The sequence below is a fragment of the Anser anser genome (assembly GCF_964211835.1).
Source record: "Anser anser genome assembly, chromosome: 24".
NCBI classification, from domain to species: domain Eukaryota; kingdom Metazoa; phylum Chordata; class Aves; order Anseriformes; family Anatidae; genus Anser; species Anser anser.
Window position 1 is genome coordinate 6,902,845 of NC_139745.1, and position 16,195 is coordinate 6,919,039.

Genomic DNA, 16,195 nt, shown 5'->3' on the forward strand with positions numbered 1-16,195 from the left:
TCGCGGGACGAACCATCGCTGGGGAAAGGGGGGGGGGGAAGGCGCCGTAGGGTGAACGGGCGGGGGGCAGGTGGGCGGGACGGAACCATTGTGGAGAGGAGAGGGGGGGAGTGGAGAGGGGAGGGGGGAGGCAGGTGGGGATGAACCATGCGTGAAGGCGGGGGGGGGCCCGGTGCGGGACCCCCGGTGGGGGGGGTGGGGGGCACGGCCAGGGCCCCGGGGCCGCTCTGCCCGGTCCCGGTGGGGCTGGCGGCGGGCCCACGGTCCTGTATTGCCCGGGGCAGGCGCTGCGGGCCCGGGGGGGACCGAGGCCGAAGCCCTAAGCCCCTGCGGCCCTGCCCGGGGCAGTGCGGGGCTCCCCGGCTGCTGCCCCCCGGGGAACCACGGGCTCCACGCTCCTCAGGGGCTCCCCTGTCCTGAAGTCTCCCCGGTCCTGAAGCCCCTTGGGGTCCCCAAACGGTCCCCGGGGACCCGCAGCCACCCCAGGAGCTCCCCTGTCCCGAAGCGTCCCCAGTCCTGAAGCCCTTTGGGGTCCCCGCACTGTCCCCAGGACCCCGCAGCCACCCCAGGGGCTCCCCTGTCCCGAAGCGTCCCCAGTCCTGAAGCCCTCTGGGGGGCCCCGCACGGTCCCCGGGGCCCCGCAGCCACTCCAGGGGCTCCCCGGTCCTGAAGCCTCCCCGGTCCTGAAGCCCTTTGGGGGGCTCCACACGGTCCCCAGGACCTCACAGCCACCATCGGGGCGGACGGCGGAGGTGGCGTGCAGCCGGGTGGGCACGGTGGTGCGTGGCATGTCCCCTGGGCCCGCGGGCCCTTTGCCTTCTGGGGGGGCGATGTGTGCCTTCAGGTGCACCCCGAGTCTGTGCTGCTGCTCCCCCAGGTCCAGGCGGTGCCCGCCGGGGGGTGCAGAAGGAGTCTGCGGGGACCCGCGGCACGGGGAGCAGAGCGGTGCCCCCCGCCGCGCCCCCGAGGCTGCTCGGGCCCTCAGGGCTGCTGCTGGTACTGGCCCTCGGTGGCGGTGAAGAAGTCCTCCAGCACGCTCTTCATGTAGTCGAAGGTGGGCCGCTCCTCGGGCCGCTCCTTCCAGCACTGCATCATGAGTTCGTACAGCTCCTCCGGGCAGTTGTCGGGCTGCGGCATGCGGTAGCCGCGCTCCAGGTTCTGGATCACCTCGGGGTTGGTCATCCCTGCGAGGACAAAGCGTGCGGCACTGAATTTGGGCCACCCCCTTGCTGCAGGAAGCCCCCCACATTAGCAAACCCCATGGAAAACCTTCCTCCCCCCGCCCCAAACTCCGAACTCCCCCGTGATTTTTGGGCCCGGCTGGCCACGTGCGCTGGGAAGAGGTCGAAACCATCGCGGGCTGGCAGGGAGCGGGGCCAGGCGGAGCATGTGTGCGTGCGGGAGTGCATGCACACACTCACACGTGTGCGCCTGCGTGCGTGCGTGTGCGAGCCCGTCCGCCCCGCAGCTGCTGGGAAATCCTGACCTGGATACGGGATCCGGCCGTAGGTGACGATCTCGGTGAGCAGGATGCCGAAGGACCAGACGTCCGACTTGATGGTGAACGTCCCGTAATTAATCGCCTCCGGCGCCGTCCACTTAATGGGGAATTTAGCCCCTGAAAAAAACAGCGGGAGGGGAAAAAATAAAGTGCTACAGCCGAGCTTTACACCCCTCTCTGTTTAACCTGATGTGACAACCTCGAGCGAGCCTTTGCCCCTGCCGCAGGCCTGGGGACGGGCTGGGTTTGGTGGCTGCCACCCCCCGGCCCCCCATGCTCGGCTGCCCACACACGCCGGCACGGACCCCGCAGTGGGGCTGCACGCCTGTTCCTGCAGCAGCCACCAGATAGGGCTGTCAGCCCGCCGAAAGCAGGGCCGGGTGGGCCTGTGGGCTCTGGCAGCCCCCTCCAGCTGGGGGGAGAGAGATGAGGGAGACGGGGCATGCGGGGTCCTGGCAGAGGATGGGGTTTCTTCCTCCAGCAGCCCCAGAGGGGACGCGCGTGGGGCCACGACAGGCGCACCCTCGCGAGCCGTGTACTCGTTGTCCTCGATGAGGCGAGCCAGCCCGAAGTCGGCGATTTTGCAGCACAGGGTGTCCGACACGAGGATGTTGGCAGCCCGCAGGTCGCGGTGGATGTAGTTCTTGGCCTCAATGAAGGCCATGCCTTCGGCGATCTGCAGGTTGGATTAATCGCATTAATAGGAGGAGTGGGAAAGCCTCATCAGATGCCCCCCGTGGCTCCGTGCCCCCTGACCTGCGCGGCCATGTCCAGCAGCTTGTTGATGCTGAGCTTCACTCCCTCCGAGGTCTTGAGGAAATCCACCAGGCTGCCTGCAACGAAGGCGCAGGTCTCAGCGGCTGCCTCCCGCTGGCTGCCATCGTGGCAGCAGCTTTGCTGGGGCACCGACCCCTTCAGTGCCATGTCCAGCATGAGACTGGGGGGCTCACAGCCCCCGGGAGGGGGGCAGGAGCAGCGGGGCAGGACACCACGCTGCCTGCAAGGTCCTTGCCCCCCTCCGGCTCCAAGCCAGCACAGTGCTGTGGTGTGAAAGCTCAGCACAGGGAGGAAAAAAGTCCCCCGGAACAGCTCAAAACACAAAAGCCAGCACCGACACGTGGTGCCCTGGTGGGTTTCCTGCGCCTGCACTGATGGGGACGGTGATGGGAGAGGAAAGGACCCTGGCTCCGCACGGCCCCGAGCCACCCCTCTGGGTGCCAGCCCCGCAGCGGGCAGCACCTCGGCGCCCTCACCCTTCTCCATGTACTCGGTGATGATGTAGATGGGCTCCTTCGTCACCACGGCATACAGCCGCACCAGCCGCGGGTGCTGCAGGTTCTTCATGAGGTTGGCCTCCGCCAGGAAGGCGCTGGGCGACATGCTGCCCTGCTTCAGGTTCTTGATGGCCACCTTGGTGTGGCCGTTGTAGAAGCCTGCGGAGAGAAGGGGCACAGCGTGACAGGGGAGAGGGAGGGTGACCGGCGGGGGAGGCAGGGCTGGGGGCTACGTCTGTCAATTCAGGGCATCCCAACCCAAAAGAACACGAGGAAGGTGTCCGGGCTCTAAAGGCTGGATGAAGCCTGGCCCCAGGGGCACTGGGAACAGCAAAGGCCAGCGAGGGACCCTCTGGCCCCGGGCTCTTGCAGCAGGGCCAGGCCACGTGGGGACAGTCACAGCCCCGTGTGTGCTCTGGCCGCCTCCTTGGCAGAAGTCTGTAGCCACATTTTAACCTACCAGGCAGAGATTTTTACGTGTGGCTTTTAGCCACCGAGAGGAAAGGAAACTTGGTGCTGGGCTTTTAACCCTCCGAGCGGCTCCCAGCAGGGCAGCTGGCAGAGCCGGGCAGCGCTGCCACAGCCCAGCCCCTGCCAGGCACCCGGAGGGGATCTTCGGATGCTGCCAGCACCCATGGGAGCAAGGGCGGGGACCCCGCTCGGGGCCGGATGGAGGCAGCGGGGCAGCGCTGCGCCCTCCCCACCACGGCACCGGGACAGCAGGAGGAGCTGCTGTGGCTCGGCAGTAGCGTGCTGGAAGCCGCACGCAGCCACCGAGCCCCGGGCGCTCCCAGCGTGGCAGCAGCAGCCACCACGAGCCCTGCTTCCCCCCCAGAGCCACGCACGGTGCTTCTGTTCTGGTGCCAAGCCCCAGATGTACATAGGGCGAGTGGAGCTGAGGGCGCAGCCCCCATGCACAAACGCCTGCTGCCACGTCCCGGCGGCGGGTGCCTGCCCAGGGATCAGTGCAGGGGTCGGGGTGGCCGCGGATGGGAGAAAGGGGAAGTTTGGGCTGCTCTGGTTTATCCCTGGGCCTGTGCTCTCACTGCTGGTTTTCTCCCTTCTTCCAGAGCCCTTTGAAAAGCCCATGTCCCACAGCTGGGCAGGTGCCGGCTGCGCCGTGCGGGGCCCCGGCTTCCCCCTGCAGCCCCGGGCCTGTGCCGACGCTGCCCGCAGCAGTGCCCTTGTGCAGGAGGAAGCGCCCCGCTTTCACCCTGACTCACCCATCCAGACTTCTCCAAACTGCCCCGCTCCCAGCTTCTCCACCAGTTTCAGCGACTCCCGCGGCACCTCCCACTCGTCCTGCCACCACGGCTTCTGCGGCTTCTGGGTCCGGCAGGGCTTGCCGAGGCGGGTGCACAGCCCGTCCGAGCTGCCTGCGGCACAGGGGGAGGCAGAACCAGCATCAGCGTGCACAGGGTGCCTGAGTGTCCTGCTGGTCCTGACCCGTCCTACCCCCATCCCATCCCATCCCATCCCATCCCATCCCATCCCATCCCATCCCATCCCATCCCATCCCATCCCATCCCATCCCATCCCATCCCATCCCCATCTCCATCCCATCCCATCCCCATCCCCATCCCCATCCCCATCCCCATCCCCATCCCCATCCCCATCCCCATCCCCATCCCATCCCCATCCCCATCCCCATCCCACCCCACCCCTCAGGCCGGCACATACGTGTGTAATACTCCACCAGCTCGTGCAGGCTGCTGAAGGTGACGCGGGGGGAGATGTAGTACCCCCCGTTGTCCATGTTGCGGATCTTGTAGTGCTTCACCGTCTCGCCCTGGTTCTGATCGAAGTCCCTCACTGACAGCGAGTAGGAGCCTGGGGAGGGGGGCGCGGTGTGGGCACGGGTCCCCAGCACTCCTGGTGCGCTTCCCGGCGCAGGAGGTGCCGGCAGGGCCGGTGGCACCGGTACCTTTGGAGGTCTCGCTCTCCCGGATGAGGAAGGAGCCGTGCGTGTTGCCCGAGGCCAGGAGCTGCCGCTCAGCGTCCTTGCGGCTGAGGTTTTTGAAGAACCACCTGGGGACACAGGGCAGGGTGAGGGCTGGAGGGGGGTGCAGGTCACATCCATCCCCCTGTGCTGAAGCCCTTGCGTCTTCCCCCTGTGCCGGCACAGCTCCGTGCCCGCACGGCTGCTCCCCGGCCCCTACTCACGGCTCGGGCTCCAGGCTGTTCACCATGGCCACGAAGTTGTAGGGGATCAAACCCTCCTGGCCCGTGGTGAGTGACTGCGCCCTCCACCACTCCCCGCTCCTGCAAGGACATGGCCGTGTGAGTCCCCCCCCACTGCCGGGACCACCGGCGGCACCGGGGCACCGACCGGGGGGGGCACGCGGGGACAAGGGGACCCCCTCGGCGCTCGCTCACTCTTCCAGGATGCGCAGCTTCTCGCCCTTCTGCAGCCCCAGGTCCCCGTCGTGGGTGGGCTCATAGTCGTACAGGGCCACCACCAGCTTGTCTGGGGGAACAGGGGCAGGGTGGAGGCGGCGATGGGGGCACCCGCAGCCACCCCCCCCTCCGCGGCCAGGCCTTACCTTGCAGGGGGGAGCACGGCGGAGACGTGGCCTCGTAGGACACCAGGGGATCGCGCACCTCGGAGCCATTGCGGATCAGCTGCTGTGCAGGGACAGGGGGGGCCCGTCAGTGCAGCCCCCCCCCACAGCCCCACGCTACCCGTGGGGGTTTTTTTGGCCGCTCACCCCCCCCCCCCCTCACCTGGCGCTTGCTGTCGGGGTCGATGGGGTAGTTGCAGTGCTCGCAGATGTCGATGTTCTCGATCCAGTCGTCGTCGTAGTCCGAGCTGCAGCAGCAGCCCATGGTGGCTGCACGGGGCGCGGGGCAGTGAGCGCAGCCGTCACCCCCCCAGCCCCTCCAGCCCCATCTCTGCACCCACCCACCCCAGCCCCGCACCCATCCCTCCCACCGCCCACATCACTGGGCCCTTCCTGCACGCCCCTGAGGGCATCCCCCGGCTCTGTCCCCAGCCCTGTTTCCTCCTGGTGCCGTTCTGGCTTTGGTAAGCACGGAGGGCGATTACTCTCGAGACACCCCCACCTCGAGCACCAGCCCCGGTGCCCTGTGTGGGCAGAGGGGGCCTTCGTGTCATTTTGGCTTCCTGCAAAAGCCAGCGGAGCCCGGCACTGCGTCACATGGAAATGGCAGCCCACAGCCCTGGAAAAAGCTCTTCTGCAGAATCCCCCACACCCACGCCGCCAGGATCTGCCCCCTCCCAGGTCTGGCCCCAAACCTGCTTCCCCAGGCTCTACCGGGGAGCTCGGGGGCTTCGGGGGCCCTGTGTGGTTTCTGCAGGCGCCGAGCTCTCGGAACCTCTGCCAGGAGCCACCCAGGTGTCCCTGCCCAGGAACCAGCGGCTGCTTTTGGAGGCGCTGGGGGGGCGAGCTCCGGCCTGCGGGCAGGCGGTGCAGCAGTGGGGGTCCCCAGGGATGGCTGAGCCCAAAGCCACCTGGCTGGGGGCGATGCCCACCAGCGCTGCCGTCATTTTTTCCTCCTCGGTTTCCCAACTGGGAGTCACAGGCACAGCTGTGTTTTCACAGGCACTCATTAAAATCTGGGGTGCTGCCGGGGAGGGCAGCGCTGCAGCTGTGCACGGTGCTTCCAAGGGGCACGCACCCACCGTGCAGCTGGGGGCACAAGGAATGTCCTCTGTCAGGACAAGGAAGGCCCTGAAGGGCTCCCTGGGGGGGTGGCTCGGTGTCCCCTGGGTGCCACCAGCCCCAGCCACCGGAGCCAGCGGCCACCGGGAGAGGCACAGCCCCGTGTTCGGAGACCGGGAACACCCTGTGCTCACCTCCCCACGGCGGGGGCAGCGGGACAGGGGCAGCGCCACCCGCTTGCCATGCCTGGGGGGACACAGGGGACATCGTCACCATCCCCACGGTGCCACCTTGGGGTGCCCACCACCACGGTGACCGATGGGAGCAGGAGACGAGTGATTGTGGCAAGGAGAGGGTGGACGAGCGAGCCCACCCGCACAGCGTCTGGGGCCTAGAAGCCGCCCTGGTGCCTTCGGCTTCCGCCGCCGCCTCTTTGAGAGCGCTCTCACGGCAGCTCGGCCGCCCGCAGGGTCTGGTTCATGCAGGGCACGGGCAAGGCCCCAGCGATGCCCTGGGACAAAGTCCGGACCCGGACCCGAGCCCGAGCCCGGCCCCGTGGAAGAAAAGCCCCCACTCTCCCAACCTGCACATAGCACTTCAAACGCCCGTCTACCGAAGGCGAGCGGGGCCGGGAGGTGTTTTTTCCTTTCTGCGAGAAGCCGGGGTTCAGAGGGAGGTGCTGCTATCGTCGTTTTTTTTTTCTTATGTGCTCAAGCCACAGCGTAATTTCCACCGAGCAACCGTTTCACCTGCTCGGTGCGAGGGCTGTGCCGCATCTCGGGGCGTTTGAAGTCAGGTTTTTGTGCCTGCATCTGTGCAAACGAATTTCTGCTGCGAAGGTTGCGTGAAAGCGATGTGGCGGTGCCCCTGCCCCGTGCCTCGCCGTGTCCCCCGGTGCGTGGCTGCGTGTGCACGGGGGTACACGAGCAGCCCCCGGCCTCCTCCTGCCTGTGCTGGCCCTTCCGCGTGTGCCTGTCCGGCCAGGGCTGGCCGCTTTGGTCACGAGTGTGGGCGGGCGCCAGCGGGGCTGAGGCTGGGCTGGCCCCGAAGCCGGGTGTCCCCAAGTCAGCTGTGACCCAGCTGGACGCTGGCCCCGTGCCTTGCTGAGCCCGGGGAGCCGGCCCCGACGCGCCATCACGGAGGGTAAGGAGGCATTTGATCCAAAACAGCACCAAAACCAGACACACCACTGCCCGAAACTGTCCTTAATGGGGCCGTGACGGACCGGGACTAACCCACTGCTCTTCCCGCAGCTGGGCGGACAGGGCCTGGCGCTGGGACAAGTCGCCCGTTCTGCCCCGGAGATGGGGGCTCGGGGCCAGCACTGCGAGGGGGCAGCGCTCGCATCCCGGGTGGGCACGGGGCAGCGGGGCGGCCGCTGTCATCCCGGCTGGGTGGCTGCAGCAGGACGGGGAGCACGGGGCTGCTCCCCGTGTCCCCTCCTGACCCCTGGGGAACCAGTGCTCCCGGCCCCGCAGTGGTGAGCCCCCATTAACACCCCTCCACGGGGCCACGTTGGAGGGTGCAACACCCCCTGCTCCAGGCACCCCGCGGGTCCCAGCGCCCATCCAGGGGCGCAGACCCCTGCCCCGGCCCCCGTTACCTGTTGGCAGCGAGGTGAGGACCAGCCGCTCTCAGACTCCCATGGCCGGGCAGCAGCAGTGATGGCACCGTCCCCGCTCACGTCCTCCCCATCACCAGCGGGCACGCGGTGACCGGCCGGCAGCGCAGCCACGACCCCGCACGCGGGCGCGCGCTCCCTGCTGCCGCCGCCGCCGCTGCTCGCTCTTGCTCGCCGCCTGCCCTGGTTTCCTGCCTCATGAGCAAACTCTAGAGAAACTGGTTCGCAGCTCGCACACGACCGCAAAGAGCTAGTGACAAACCCTGAAGCTTCCTGCCAGCCCCAGCTGGGCTGCGCGCGGGGGGTCCCTGCTCCGGGCGCCCCCAGCCCCAGGTGGGCGAGGGGACACGGAGGGACACGGAGCCGTTTGGTCAGGGGGAGCGGGGTCCCACGAGCTGGGCATTGTCAGCGTGGTGCCGGCAATGGCTGGGATTTTGTCACCCACTGCCCAGACGGCCCAGGCTGCGTGAGCCCCCCCCATCCCCTCTGCAGCCCCCTCCCCAGTGCTCGGTGCCTGCAGGCTCAGCGCTGGCTTGGGCCGTGCTGGACCCCGTGTGGGCTGCGTGACACCGCTTGCACCCGCAGCCCCCGCTTTGGCTGTCACCACTGCATCAACCGAGGCCTCAGCACCTCGAGAGGCACGGTGCCGGCCGGGCTGGGGAGAAAGCCGAGGGGATACCTCGTGCCCAGGCTGTGCCACGCCACCAGCCCTGGGTTTTTGGAAACAGCTCAGAGCAGAGCAACCACAAAGCTATTGTCTTGGCTTCTGCGATCAGACATGAAGCCGCAGGTACCTGCCGGCTGCTCTGCGGAGGCATGGGCAGGAAGCCCAGCCTGTGCCGGGGGGGGAGCTGCGTCAGCGGGGGGAGCGCTGCGGTGGCAGCACCAAACACAGCACCCACCCTCAGGGACATTTCCCAGGGGCAGCCGAGCCCCTTTGTGCTCACCAACACCAGGGGTGCCCCAGGAGAGGCTCTGGTGTGCCGCAGCCTCGGGGGCATGTGCAGCTCTCCCCGCGTCCTGCTGCTACCCCAGGCAGGGGAAGCAGCACCCAAAAAGGTCCCTGAGGCACCCCCCCATCTTCCCTGCACCATCCCGCGTCTCCCCTGACACTGCTTGCGAAAAGCATTCTGTGAAAGTCGCACCCCAGCTGTGACAACTTCTCCTGCAAAAGGTTTGGCATGGATGGAGGAAGCAAACAAGCAAAAGCAAAGCCCCCCGGCCTGGCCAGCACCACCCAGGGCCGCTCTCCTACACCAGGGGCTGGGGTTGGGGCAGGACAGGGTTGGAGGGGCCCTGAGTGCAGCCCCCAGCACCTCCTGGCCTCAAGACCCAGCTGCCGGCCCACAAGCAGCTCGGTGACGAGCATTTCCTGCGGCGGCACAGCCCCAGCACCCATCGCAGCTGGTGCCTGGGGAGGGGCTGGCAGTGGGGTGCCCAAAGCAGAGCCCCATCCCTCCAGCACGGGGTGAGAAAAGTGGTGAGAAGCCCCCCAGCCTGTGGGACAGCACTGGGAGCACGGCCCCTCCGGCCGCCCCACCGCAAAGGGCCGGGAGCCATATCTGGAGGCGCGGGCAGGCGCCTGGGTGCACACAACAGAAACCACTGGCTCCTACCACCACCTCCTTTTATTCCTCCTCAAAGAGCTGCCCCCACATCGTTCGCCTTGCTGACCCCGACATCCCCAGGGACAGGGCTGCGGGTGCCCCAGGACACCCCGTGTCCCACGGGGACAGTAGCATTTCCCATAGCACTGAGCACCTCCTGCAAGAGGGAGCTCAGCCCCAGCCCTGCCATCCCCACGGTGCTTCAGGAGGCACCCGCGAGCCCCACCGAGCCTGGGTGCACCCATGGGTGCCCGCGGGGCCCCGCCATGCTCAGCAAAGGGAGAACCGCCGGGAGTTGATGTTCATGCGGGTGACGCCGATGTGCTTCAGCGGCATGGAGAGCAGGAAGGCGGCCTTGGGAGGGATGTTGCAGAGCAGGTCCGAGTCTTCCTCGCAGCCCTCGAGGCCGAAGGTGGCGTCGTCCAGCATCTCCTTGTGCTGGTGGCAGGCCTGCTCCACCTTCAGCCGGTGCAGCTGTGCCCGCAGGTGCATCAGCTGCTGCGCCAGGCGCTGGTCCGCAGCCTGCAGCTCCTGCTGCGGGGACACGGGGCCGTCAGCACCACAGCCCCTGTGGGGCACAGCCACGGGGCACGGCTGGAGGGGGCTCAGCAGGGTGCTGGGGTGGCGGGGCTGGGGCTTGGCCAGGGCACAGACCCACTGGGCACTGGGAACGTGTGGTCCCGGGGTCAGCGCGGAGCCCACGCACAGAGCCCCGGGCTGGCACGGGGGTGCACACGCATACACACAGAGCCTGGGGGGGGCTCAGGAAGGTTTGTGCCCACACGGCTGCTGCCTCTGCTGCACCAGCGAAGGTCACGCAGCTGTGCCCCAGCAGGGCAGCAGGAGGGGGCAGCAAGCGCAGGGCCATGACTCAGAGAACTGGGCAGGGGAGATGGGCAGAGCCCCAAGCACCCGGCAAAAATCCACACCCAGCAGCCGTGCTGGCAAAGAAGGGGCGAAGCTGGGGGCTGCGGCTGGAGCCGCCGTTATCCCCTCGCCCCCCCCATGCCAGGGCTGGGCACGACCCCGTGCACCCCACGTCCCCCCAGTTGCTACTCACCAGCTCCGTCCTGAGCCACTCCAGAGCCGCCCCCACGGTGGGGAAGCCGCAGACGCCGCCGTCCCGCTCGCCCCTGGGGTGCCCCGGGGTCCTGTCTGCCCCGCTGGGGGCCCGGCTGCCCCAGGGCTGCCCCCGCACCCTGGCCTCCCACTCGAGGTAGGAAGGGCGCCGCGTCTGCAGCTTCAGCTTGGCCGTCAGCGCCTTGAGGCCCGCCAGGCTCTCCTCGCCCATGGGTGGCTCCTCGGCGCCCAGCTCGCTGAAGCTCAGCTGCCCCAGGGCCATGGCTCAGCCTCCGGGGGGGTCACCGGCCCCAGCCCCAAAAGGCGCCCAGCCGCGGCCCTTTATCCACCCCCGGAGCTGGAGCTGGAACGCCCGGGGACACCAGGATGATGATAACGGGCAGGAACTTTGCCGAGCCAGAGTGCAAAGAGGTGGGTGTACTTCGTATTTTATTTTTATTTTTTCCTTTTCGGGTCCAGCATCATCGCCTCCGGCTGGGAGGAGGCTCCCCGAGCTGCGGGCCGAGGACTCAGCCCGGTTATCGGCACGGGCTGACCCCGGCTTCCCGGCCCGGGCTGGGCGCGGGGGGGGGGGGGAGGTTGCTAAAAAAAGGGGAAAGGAAGGAAAACGAGCGGCTCCGCGTGCAGCGGGACGGGGGGGGGCGCGGGGTGAGCTGCGGTGGGCGCCCGGCTCCTGGCACCGCTGGGCACCGCTGGGCACCGCTGGGGGGCCCTTAAGGTGGGACCCTCGGGGGGGTACAGCGGTCCCGGCCCCCCCGGGACAGCATTCGGCCGTTCCCTGCCCCCCCTTTTTCTCCCTCCCGGGGCCGTGCGAGCGCTGCCCGGCCCCGCCGCCCCCCCCCGCCCAGCCCTGCGCGCAGCGGCTCCGTTCCTGCGCTGCGCGGCCCCGCGCCCTCCGCGCCCCCGGCCCCCGGGGCTGTGCGGGCACCCCCAGCCCCCCCATTTCCCCCCCCCGTGCACCCCGAGGTGCCTGCTGGCACCCTGCTGGCACCCCGATGTGCCCCGCTCGCGGCCTGAGCTCCCCCGCTGCTGCCCCGTTCCCCCCCCCCCCGCTCGCCCCCCGCTGCCCCCTGCTCGCCCCCAGCTGCCCCCCGCTCGCCCCCCGCCACCGAGGGCCGCGGACCGGAGCAGGTAAGCCCGGGGGGGCCGCGACGGGCACCGCTGCGAGCCGCTCACCGCCCCCTCCTCCTCCTCTTCCTCCCCCCTTCTTCCTCCTCCTCCTCCTCCCCGCCCGGCAGCGCCCTGCAGCCGCCCCCGCCCCGTGCCGCGGGGAGCCGGGGGGGCCCCAGGCCCCCGCACCGCCGCCAGCCGCCCCAAATCCCCCCCCTGCAGCCGGTACCGGCGCTGCCGGAGTGCCTGCGGGCTGCTCACCCCCCTCGGCCCCGTGCCTCAGTTTCCCCACCTGCGGTGACAGCACTGCGGGGAGGAAACAAGCGAGGCTCCCCGCGGGGAGGAAGCTGCACAGGCTGTAGGTGACAAGCAGAGGCTGAAGGGCCCAGCGTGGCTCGGGGAGGGAAGAAGAGGGGGGTTTCCAGGCCTTGCTGCGCCACTCACGATTTCCCCTTTCTCCCTCCAGCCCTGCCGGAGGCAGCCGCAGCGGGACCCGGAGCCCAGCCGCCGCCATGGAGTTCTCCGAGCTGATCAAGACGGCGACGGTGGAGAGCGTGCTGCTGTCGTGTGCGGGGCTGCCGCCGGTGAGGGGCACGCTGTGCATCACCAGCCACCACCTGCTCCTCTCCTCCTGCCCCGGGGGGGACGGCCAGCCCGGCACCGTGGAGCTCTGGCTGCTCATCCGCAACGTGGACGCCGTGGAGAAGAGGTGGGTGCCCCCCGCTGCCGGCCCCGAAACCCCCTTCGTGGCGTCACCCCATGTTGGCGGGGGGAAATTCCCCCCCCCCGCTGCCCTCCCAGCGGCTGCGGCCGCGGAGCCTCTTCCCTCCTCTTCCCCATGGCCCACGCTGGGGATGCTTGCAGCGCCGGGCATTGACCTCCTCTTCTCCTCCATGCCTCAGAGTGCAGAATTTAGGCTGGTACCAGCCCCCCCGGACTAACGACTCCCCGCGAGACACCAGGTTTGGCTTTTAGTGCTCTCGGCTCTGCTAAACCCGCCCAGCAGCGCCCGGCTTTGTGCTAACCACGGCGGCTCCGCGGGGCAGGGGCAGCTGCTCTGAGGAGGGGAGATGATGGAAATTGCACCTCCAGACACACGTGCGACCGGTGCCGGATGAGAACCAACGGGATCCCGGTCACCTCGGCACAGCGCTTTGCCCTGCTGCATCCTCCCGGGGAGCGGGGGCAGCTCTCTGCTGCTGTCTGTCTGCGTGCGCAGCCCCCTCCTGCCCGCGCAACCCTGCTGCCAGCCCTGACCCTGCTGCCTTCCCCAGGCTCGCCGGCTCCTCCGGCACGATCACGCTGCGGTGCAAAGACCTGAAGGTGCTGCAGCTGGAGATCCCGGGCATGGAGGAGTGCCTGAACATCGCCAGTTCCATCGAGGTGAGCCCTGGGTGGCCGGCGAGCCGTGCCGGAGCCGCTCCGGGCTGCAAAGGGTTGGCAGGAGAAGGTGGCTGCCTGCAGTGTTTGCTCTGGGTCCGTCATTAACGTGGGTAAACACTCAGCTCCTGGTCTGTGTTTGCACGGGCACTTTGTGATGCCAGCCCTTGCTTGCAGCTGGGACGAGGCCACAAGGAGGGAACAGGGATGGGGGCTGCAGAGGGGGGGGCGGTGGGGACGTTCCCAGTTGTCCCCATGCGCCCCAACTCCAATCTTTGCTCTGCTCCAGGCCCTCTCCTCGGTGGACTCCGTGATGATGATGTACCCGTTCTTCTACAGACCCCAGGACCTGCGGCTCGAGGAGGGGTGGCACCTCTTCCCCCTCGAGCAATACTTCCAGCAAATTGCTGCGCAGGTGAGGCGGGGGGGAGACCCAGCTGGCGGGGTGGGGGATAAGCGACTCCCCCAACCCACACCCCGCTGCCCCCATGCCGCTTCTCCCCCAGACAAGCCAGTGGCGGCTGAGCGACTTGAACAGGGATTTCACCACCTGCCCCACGTACCCTGCGGACGTCATCGTGCCGGCGGCCGTGAGCGACGACACCTTGCGGAGGGCGGCCCGATTCCGGCAGGGCGGGCGCTTCCCCGTCCTCAGCTATTACCACCCCAGGAACGGGACCGTGAGTCCGTCTCCCCAGCCCTCTCCCACCACCATCCCACCCTGCCGTGCCCCGGCTCCGGCTGCCCGCGGCCCCTCGCCCTGCAGGTGCTGCTCCGCAGCAGCCAGCCGCTGACGGGCCCCAACCGAAAGCGCTGCCCCGAGGACGAGGTGCTGCTGGGGACGGTCCTGGACGAGGGGGAGCGGGGCTTCATCATCGACACGCGGTCGGCCCAGGCGGCGAAGCAGGCGCGGATGACGGGGGGTGGCACAGAGCCCAAGTCCTCCTACCCGCAGTGGAAGCGGCTGCACCGGCCCCTGGAGCGGTGAGGGGCTGCGCCAAAGCCTGGCTCCTCTAACTGGGGCGATTGCGCTGCCCTGCAGCTGGCACAGCAGCCCCAGCCCCCCAAAACCAGACCCCCCCAAGCCCCTCACCCCATTTTCCTTCCCTCCCAGAGGCCGCCCGCTGCAGGAGAGCTTCATTAAGCTGGTGGAAGCCTGCAACGACGCCTCGCTCAGCATGGACCGCTGGCTGAGCCGGCTGGAGAGCTGCCGCTGGCTGAGCCACGTCAAGGCGGCCCTGAGCACGGCCTGCCTGGCCGCACAGTGCCTCGACAGGTAGGGCTGCTGCCACCCCACGGCCCCTCGCTGCGGCCAAAGCACCGTGGCACCAACCACGGGCACGGCCAGCAGCGCCCCAATCACCCGTGCTTGCCTGCAGGGAAGAGGCCAGCGTGCTGGTGCATGGCACGGAGGGGACGGACGCAACGCTGCTGGTGACGGCGTTGGCGCAGGTGATCCTGGACCCGGGCTGCCGCACGGTGGTGGGCTTCCAGGGGCTGCTGGAGCGGGAGTGGATCGAGGTGAGAGCGGTAGAAGCAAGGGGTGGGGGCCCCCAGCCTGTCTGGGCACCGCCGGTCGCCTTCACCCCTGTTATCTCCCTGACTTTTTCGGGGTCCTGCAGGCCGGCCACCCCTTCCACCTCCGCTGCGCCCGCTCTGCCTACTCCCACGCCCGGCTGAAGCAGGAGGCGCCGCTGTTCCTCCTCTTCCTCGACTGCGTGTGGCAGCTGAGCCGCCAGTTCCCCTTCTCCCTGGAGTTCGGCGAGAGCCTCCTCCTCACCCTCTTCGACAACGCCTACGCCTCCGACTACGGCACCTTCCTCTGCAACAACGAGAAGGAGAGGCGAGTGCTGGGAGGTGGGGATGGCAGCACCCCGTAGGAGCAGTGCCACGGCCACCTCCCTGCCCCTGGGCAGAGCCAAACCCTCACGGCAACAACTGGGGTCAGCCCCAGCCCCGCGGCCCCAGGGACTGAGACGCTTCTCAATGCTCCTGTAGGTGCCTGTGTAAAGTGAAGGAGAACACACACTCCCTCTGGGCCTGGCTGAACCAGCCTGAGGAGAAGAAGAAGTACCTGAACCCCCTCTACTCGCACAACCCGCTGGTCATCTGGCCCTCCGTGGAGCCCCAGAGCATCCAGCTGTGGCAGGGTGAGCTGGGGCCAGCCCTCAGGCAGCTGCCTTTTTCCAAACCCAAGGCCGGAGCCGTGCTCGCTCGCAGACACCACCTCGGCTGGGTCGCATGCGGTGGCTTAGGGAAAGCTGCTCTGCTTTTCCCTCAAGTGACACACAACCCCTTGTCTCCTAGGCTTATTCTTCCGATGGATCCGTCCCTCCCAGTACCTAGATGAGGCCCGGGCAGAGATGCAGCGGTTGGTGGAGGGCAATGAGGCACCTGCCAAGGAGAGCGCAGGGAGCAGGCTGAGCCGGTCGCTCTCCGACCCCGCTGCTCGGACGGAGAACGAAAGATGAGCAGCAGCACGGGCACTTTGGTCCTGGCAATCACATCCCGCTCACCCCGTCACCATGGGCTGAGGGGTCAAGGCAATGCAGCAGTTTTCCACGGGACGTGTGCAGGACACACACCCCGCGGAGCCCAGGGAAGCCTGCGCGTACCAGGAACGCAGAGGACATCCCAGGGAGAGGGGGGACAGACGCATTTGAGCAGCCTCTCAGCCACGCAGACTGAACGTGGCACAGTAAAGTGGTCTCTCGCAGCCTGGTCCTGCGTTGTGTGGTGTTCCTCGGGCAGGAGCTGGGCAGCGCAGGGCTCTGCAGCGCCAGGAGCAGCCCTGCTCCCTCAGGCAGGTTCCTGCTCTGTTCCCCAGCGGGATCGCAGCAGCCCTCGGACCTGGACCACCCGTGGAGCAGAAGGCAGGAGGCCGACGTGCCCAGCAGCTCCCCTGCAGCATGCCGGCCCTGCTCCGTGACCGAGGCGTGGTTGGCACAGCAGCAGAACACGCTAAACTCACACCAGCCTCTCCACAACAGGCACGCTGG

General features: G+C 68.4%; 3 protein-coding genes across 8 annotated transcripts; 1 reads left to right on the forward strand and 2 right to left on the reverse strand.

The window, feature by feature from the left end:
* Nucleotides 1-28: 28 nt before the first annotated feature.
* Nucleotides 29-8,706, reverse strand: LCK (LCK proto-oncogene, Src family tyrosine kinase). Of its 3 annotated transcripts, XM_083810034.1 has the most exons (13): nucleotides 8,002-8,211; nucleotides 5,500-5,606; nucleotides 5,319-5,400; nucleotides 5,152-5,242; nucleotides 4,939-5,037; nucleotides 4,700-4,803; nucleotides 4,456-4,605; nucleotides 3,999-4,151; nucleotides 2,755-2,934; nucleotides 2,258-2,334; nucleotides 2,024-2,177; nucleotides 1,487-1,618; nucleotides 29-1,184 (listed from the first exon to the last, which is right to left on the reverse strand). In XM_083810034.1, exons 2-13 carry the CDS (start codon nucleotides 5,599-5,601, stop codon nucleotides 982-984), a joined length of 1,527 nt encoding a protein of 508 aa, XP_083666160.1. In that variant the 5' UTR covers nucleotides 5,602-5,606; nucleotides 8,002-8,211; the 3' UTR covers nucleotides 29-981. The 3 variants fall into 3 exon arrangements, with proteins under 3 accessions (XP_083666160.1, XP_083666159.1, XP_083666158.1); XM_083810033.1 differs by lacking the exon at nucleotides 29-1,184 and having other exon boundaries at nucleotides 1,492-2,177; nucleotides 5,319-5,397; nucleotides 8,002-8,706; XM_083810032.1 differs by lacking the exon at nucleotides 29-1,184 and having other exon boundaries at nucleotides 1,492-2,177; nucleotides 8,002-8,236.
* Nucleotides 8,707-9,617: 911 nt separating this feature from the next.
* On the reverse strand, nucleotides 9,618-11,116 carry FAM167B (family with sequence similarity 167 member B). Of its 2 annotated transcripts, none has more exons than XM_083810070.1 (2): nucleotides 10,687-11,116; nucleotides 9,618-10,157 (listed from the first exon to the last, which is right to left on the reverse strand). In XM_083810070.1, exons 1-2 carry the CDS (start codon nucleotides 10,966-10,968, stop codon nucleotides 9,897-9,899), a joined length of 543 nt encoding a protein of 180 aa, XP_083666196.1. In that variant the 5' UTR covers nucleotides 10,969-11,116; the 3' UTR covers nucleotides 9,618-9,896. The 2 variants fall into 2 exon arrangements, with proteins under 2 accessions (XP_083666196.1, XP_083666195.1); XM_083810069.1 differs by having other exon boundaries at nucleotides 9,624-10,160.
* A 354-nt stretch (nucleotides 11,117-11,470) lies between these two features.
* Nucleotides 11,471-15,912, forward strand: LOC310886010 (myotubularin-related protein 9-like). 3 transcript variants are annotated; one of them, XM_083810016.1, is made up of 12 exons: nucleotides 11,471-11,837; nucleotides 12,283-12,525; nucleotides 12,719-12,778; nucleotides 13,091-13,199; nucleotides 13,486-13,611; nucleotides 13,703-13,876; nucleotides 13,963-14,180; nucleotides 14,311-14,472; nucleotides 14,576-14,717; nucleotides 14,819-15,039; nucleotides 15,195-15,346; nucleotides 15,504-15,912. In XM_083810016.1, exons 2-12 carry the CDS (start codon nucleotides 12,329-12,331, stop codon nucleotides 15,665-15,667), a joined length of 1,725 nt encoding a protein of 574 aa, XP_083666142.1. In that variant the 5' UTR covers nucleotides 11,471-11,837; nucleotides 12,283-12,328; the 3' UTR covers nucleotides 15,668-15,912. The 3 variants fall into 3 exon arrangements, with proteins under 3 accessions (XP_083666142.1, XP_083666141.1, XP_083666143.1); XM_083810015.1 differs by lacking the exon at nucleotides 11,471-11,837 and adding an exon at nucleotides 11,919-12,174; XM_083810017.1 differs by lacking the exons at nucleotides 11,471-11,837; nucleotides 12,719-12,778 and adding an exon at nucleotides 11,921-12,174.
* The last annotated feature ends 283 nt before the right edge of the window (nucleotides 15,913-16,195 follow it).

What these genes read in the sequence shown, in the direction of transcription:
- LCK (XM_083810032.1), bottom strand. Translation starts at nt 5,601, where the DNA reads ATGGGCTGCTGCTGCAGCTCGGACTACGACGACGACTGGATCGAGAAC. An exon ending in AACAGCCTGGAGCCCGAGCC is followed by an intron (nt 4,804 to 4,938) that starts GTGAGTAGGGGC and finishes CTGTGTCCCCAG; the next exon opens with GTGGTTCTTCAAAAACCTCA. An exon ending in GGAGAGCGAGACCTCCAAAG is followed by an intron (nt 4,606 to 4,699) that starts GTACCGGTGCCA and finishes CCCCCTCCCCAG; the next exon opens with GCTCCTACTCGCTGTCAGTG.
- FAM167B (XM_083810069.1), bottom strand. Translation starts at nt 10,968, where the DNA reads ATGGCCCTGGGGCAGCTGAGCTTCAGCGAGCTGGGCGCCGAGGAGCCA. An exon ending in AGTGGCTCAGGACGGAGCTG is followed by an intron (nt 10,161 to 10,686) that starts GTGAGTAGCAAC and finishes GTGTCCCCGCAG; the next exon opens with CAGGAGCTGCAGGCTGCGGA.
- LOC310886010 (XM_083810016.1), top strand. Translation starts at nt 12,329, where the DNA reads ATGGAGTTCTCCGAGCTGATCAAGACGGCGACGGTGGAGAGCGTGCTG. An exon ending in ACATCGCCAGTTCCATCGAG is followed by an intron (nt 13,200 to 13,485) that starts GTGAGCCCTGGG and finishes GCTCTGCTCCAG; the next exon opens with GCCCTCTCCTCGGTGGACTC. An exon ending in TCCAGCAAATTGCTGCGCAG is followed by an intron (nt 13,612 to 13,702) that starts GTGAGGCGGGGG and finishes CTTCTCCCCCAG; the next exon opens with ACAAGCCAGTGGCGGCTGAG.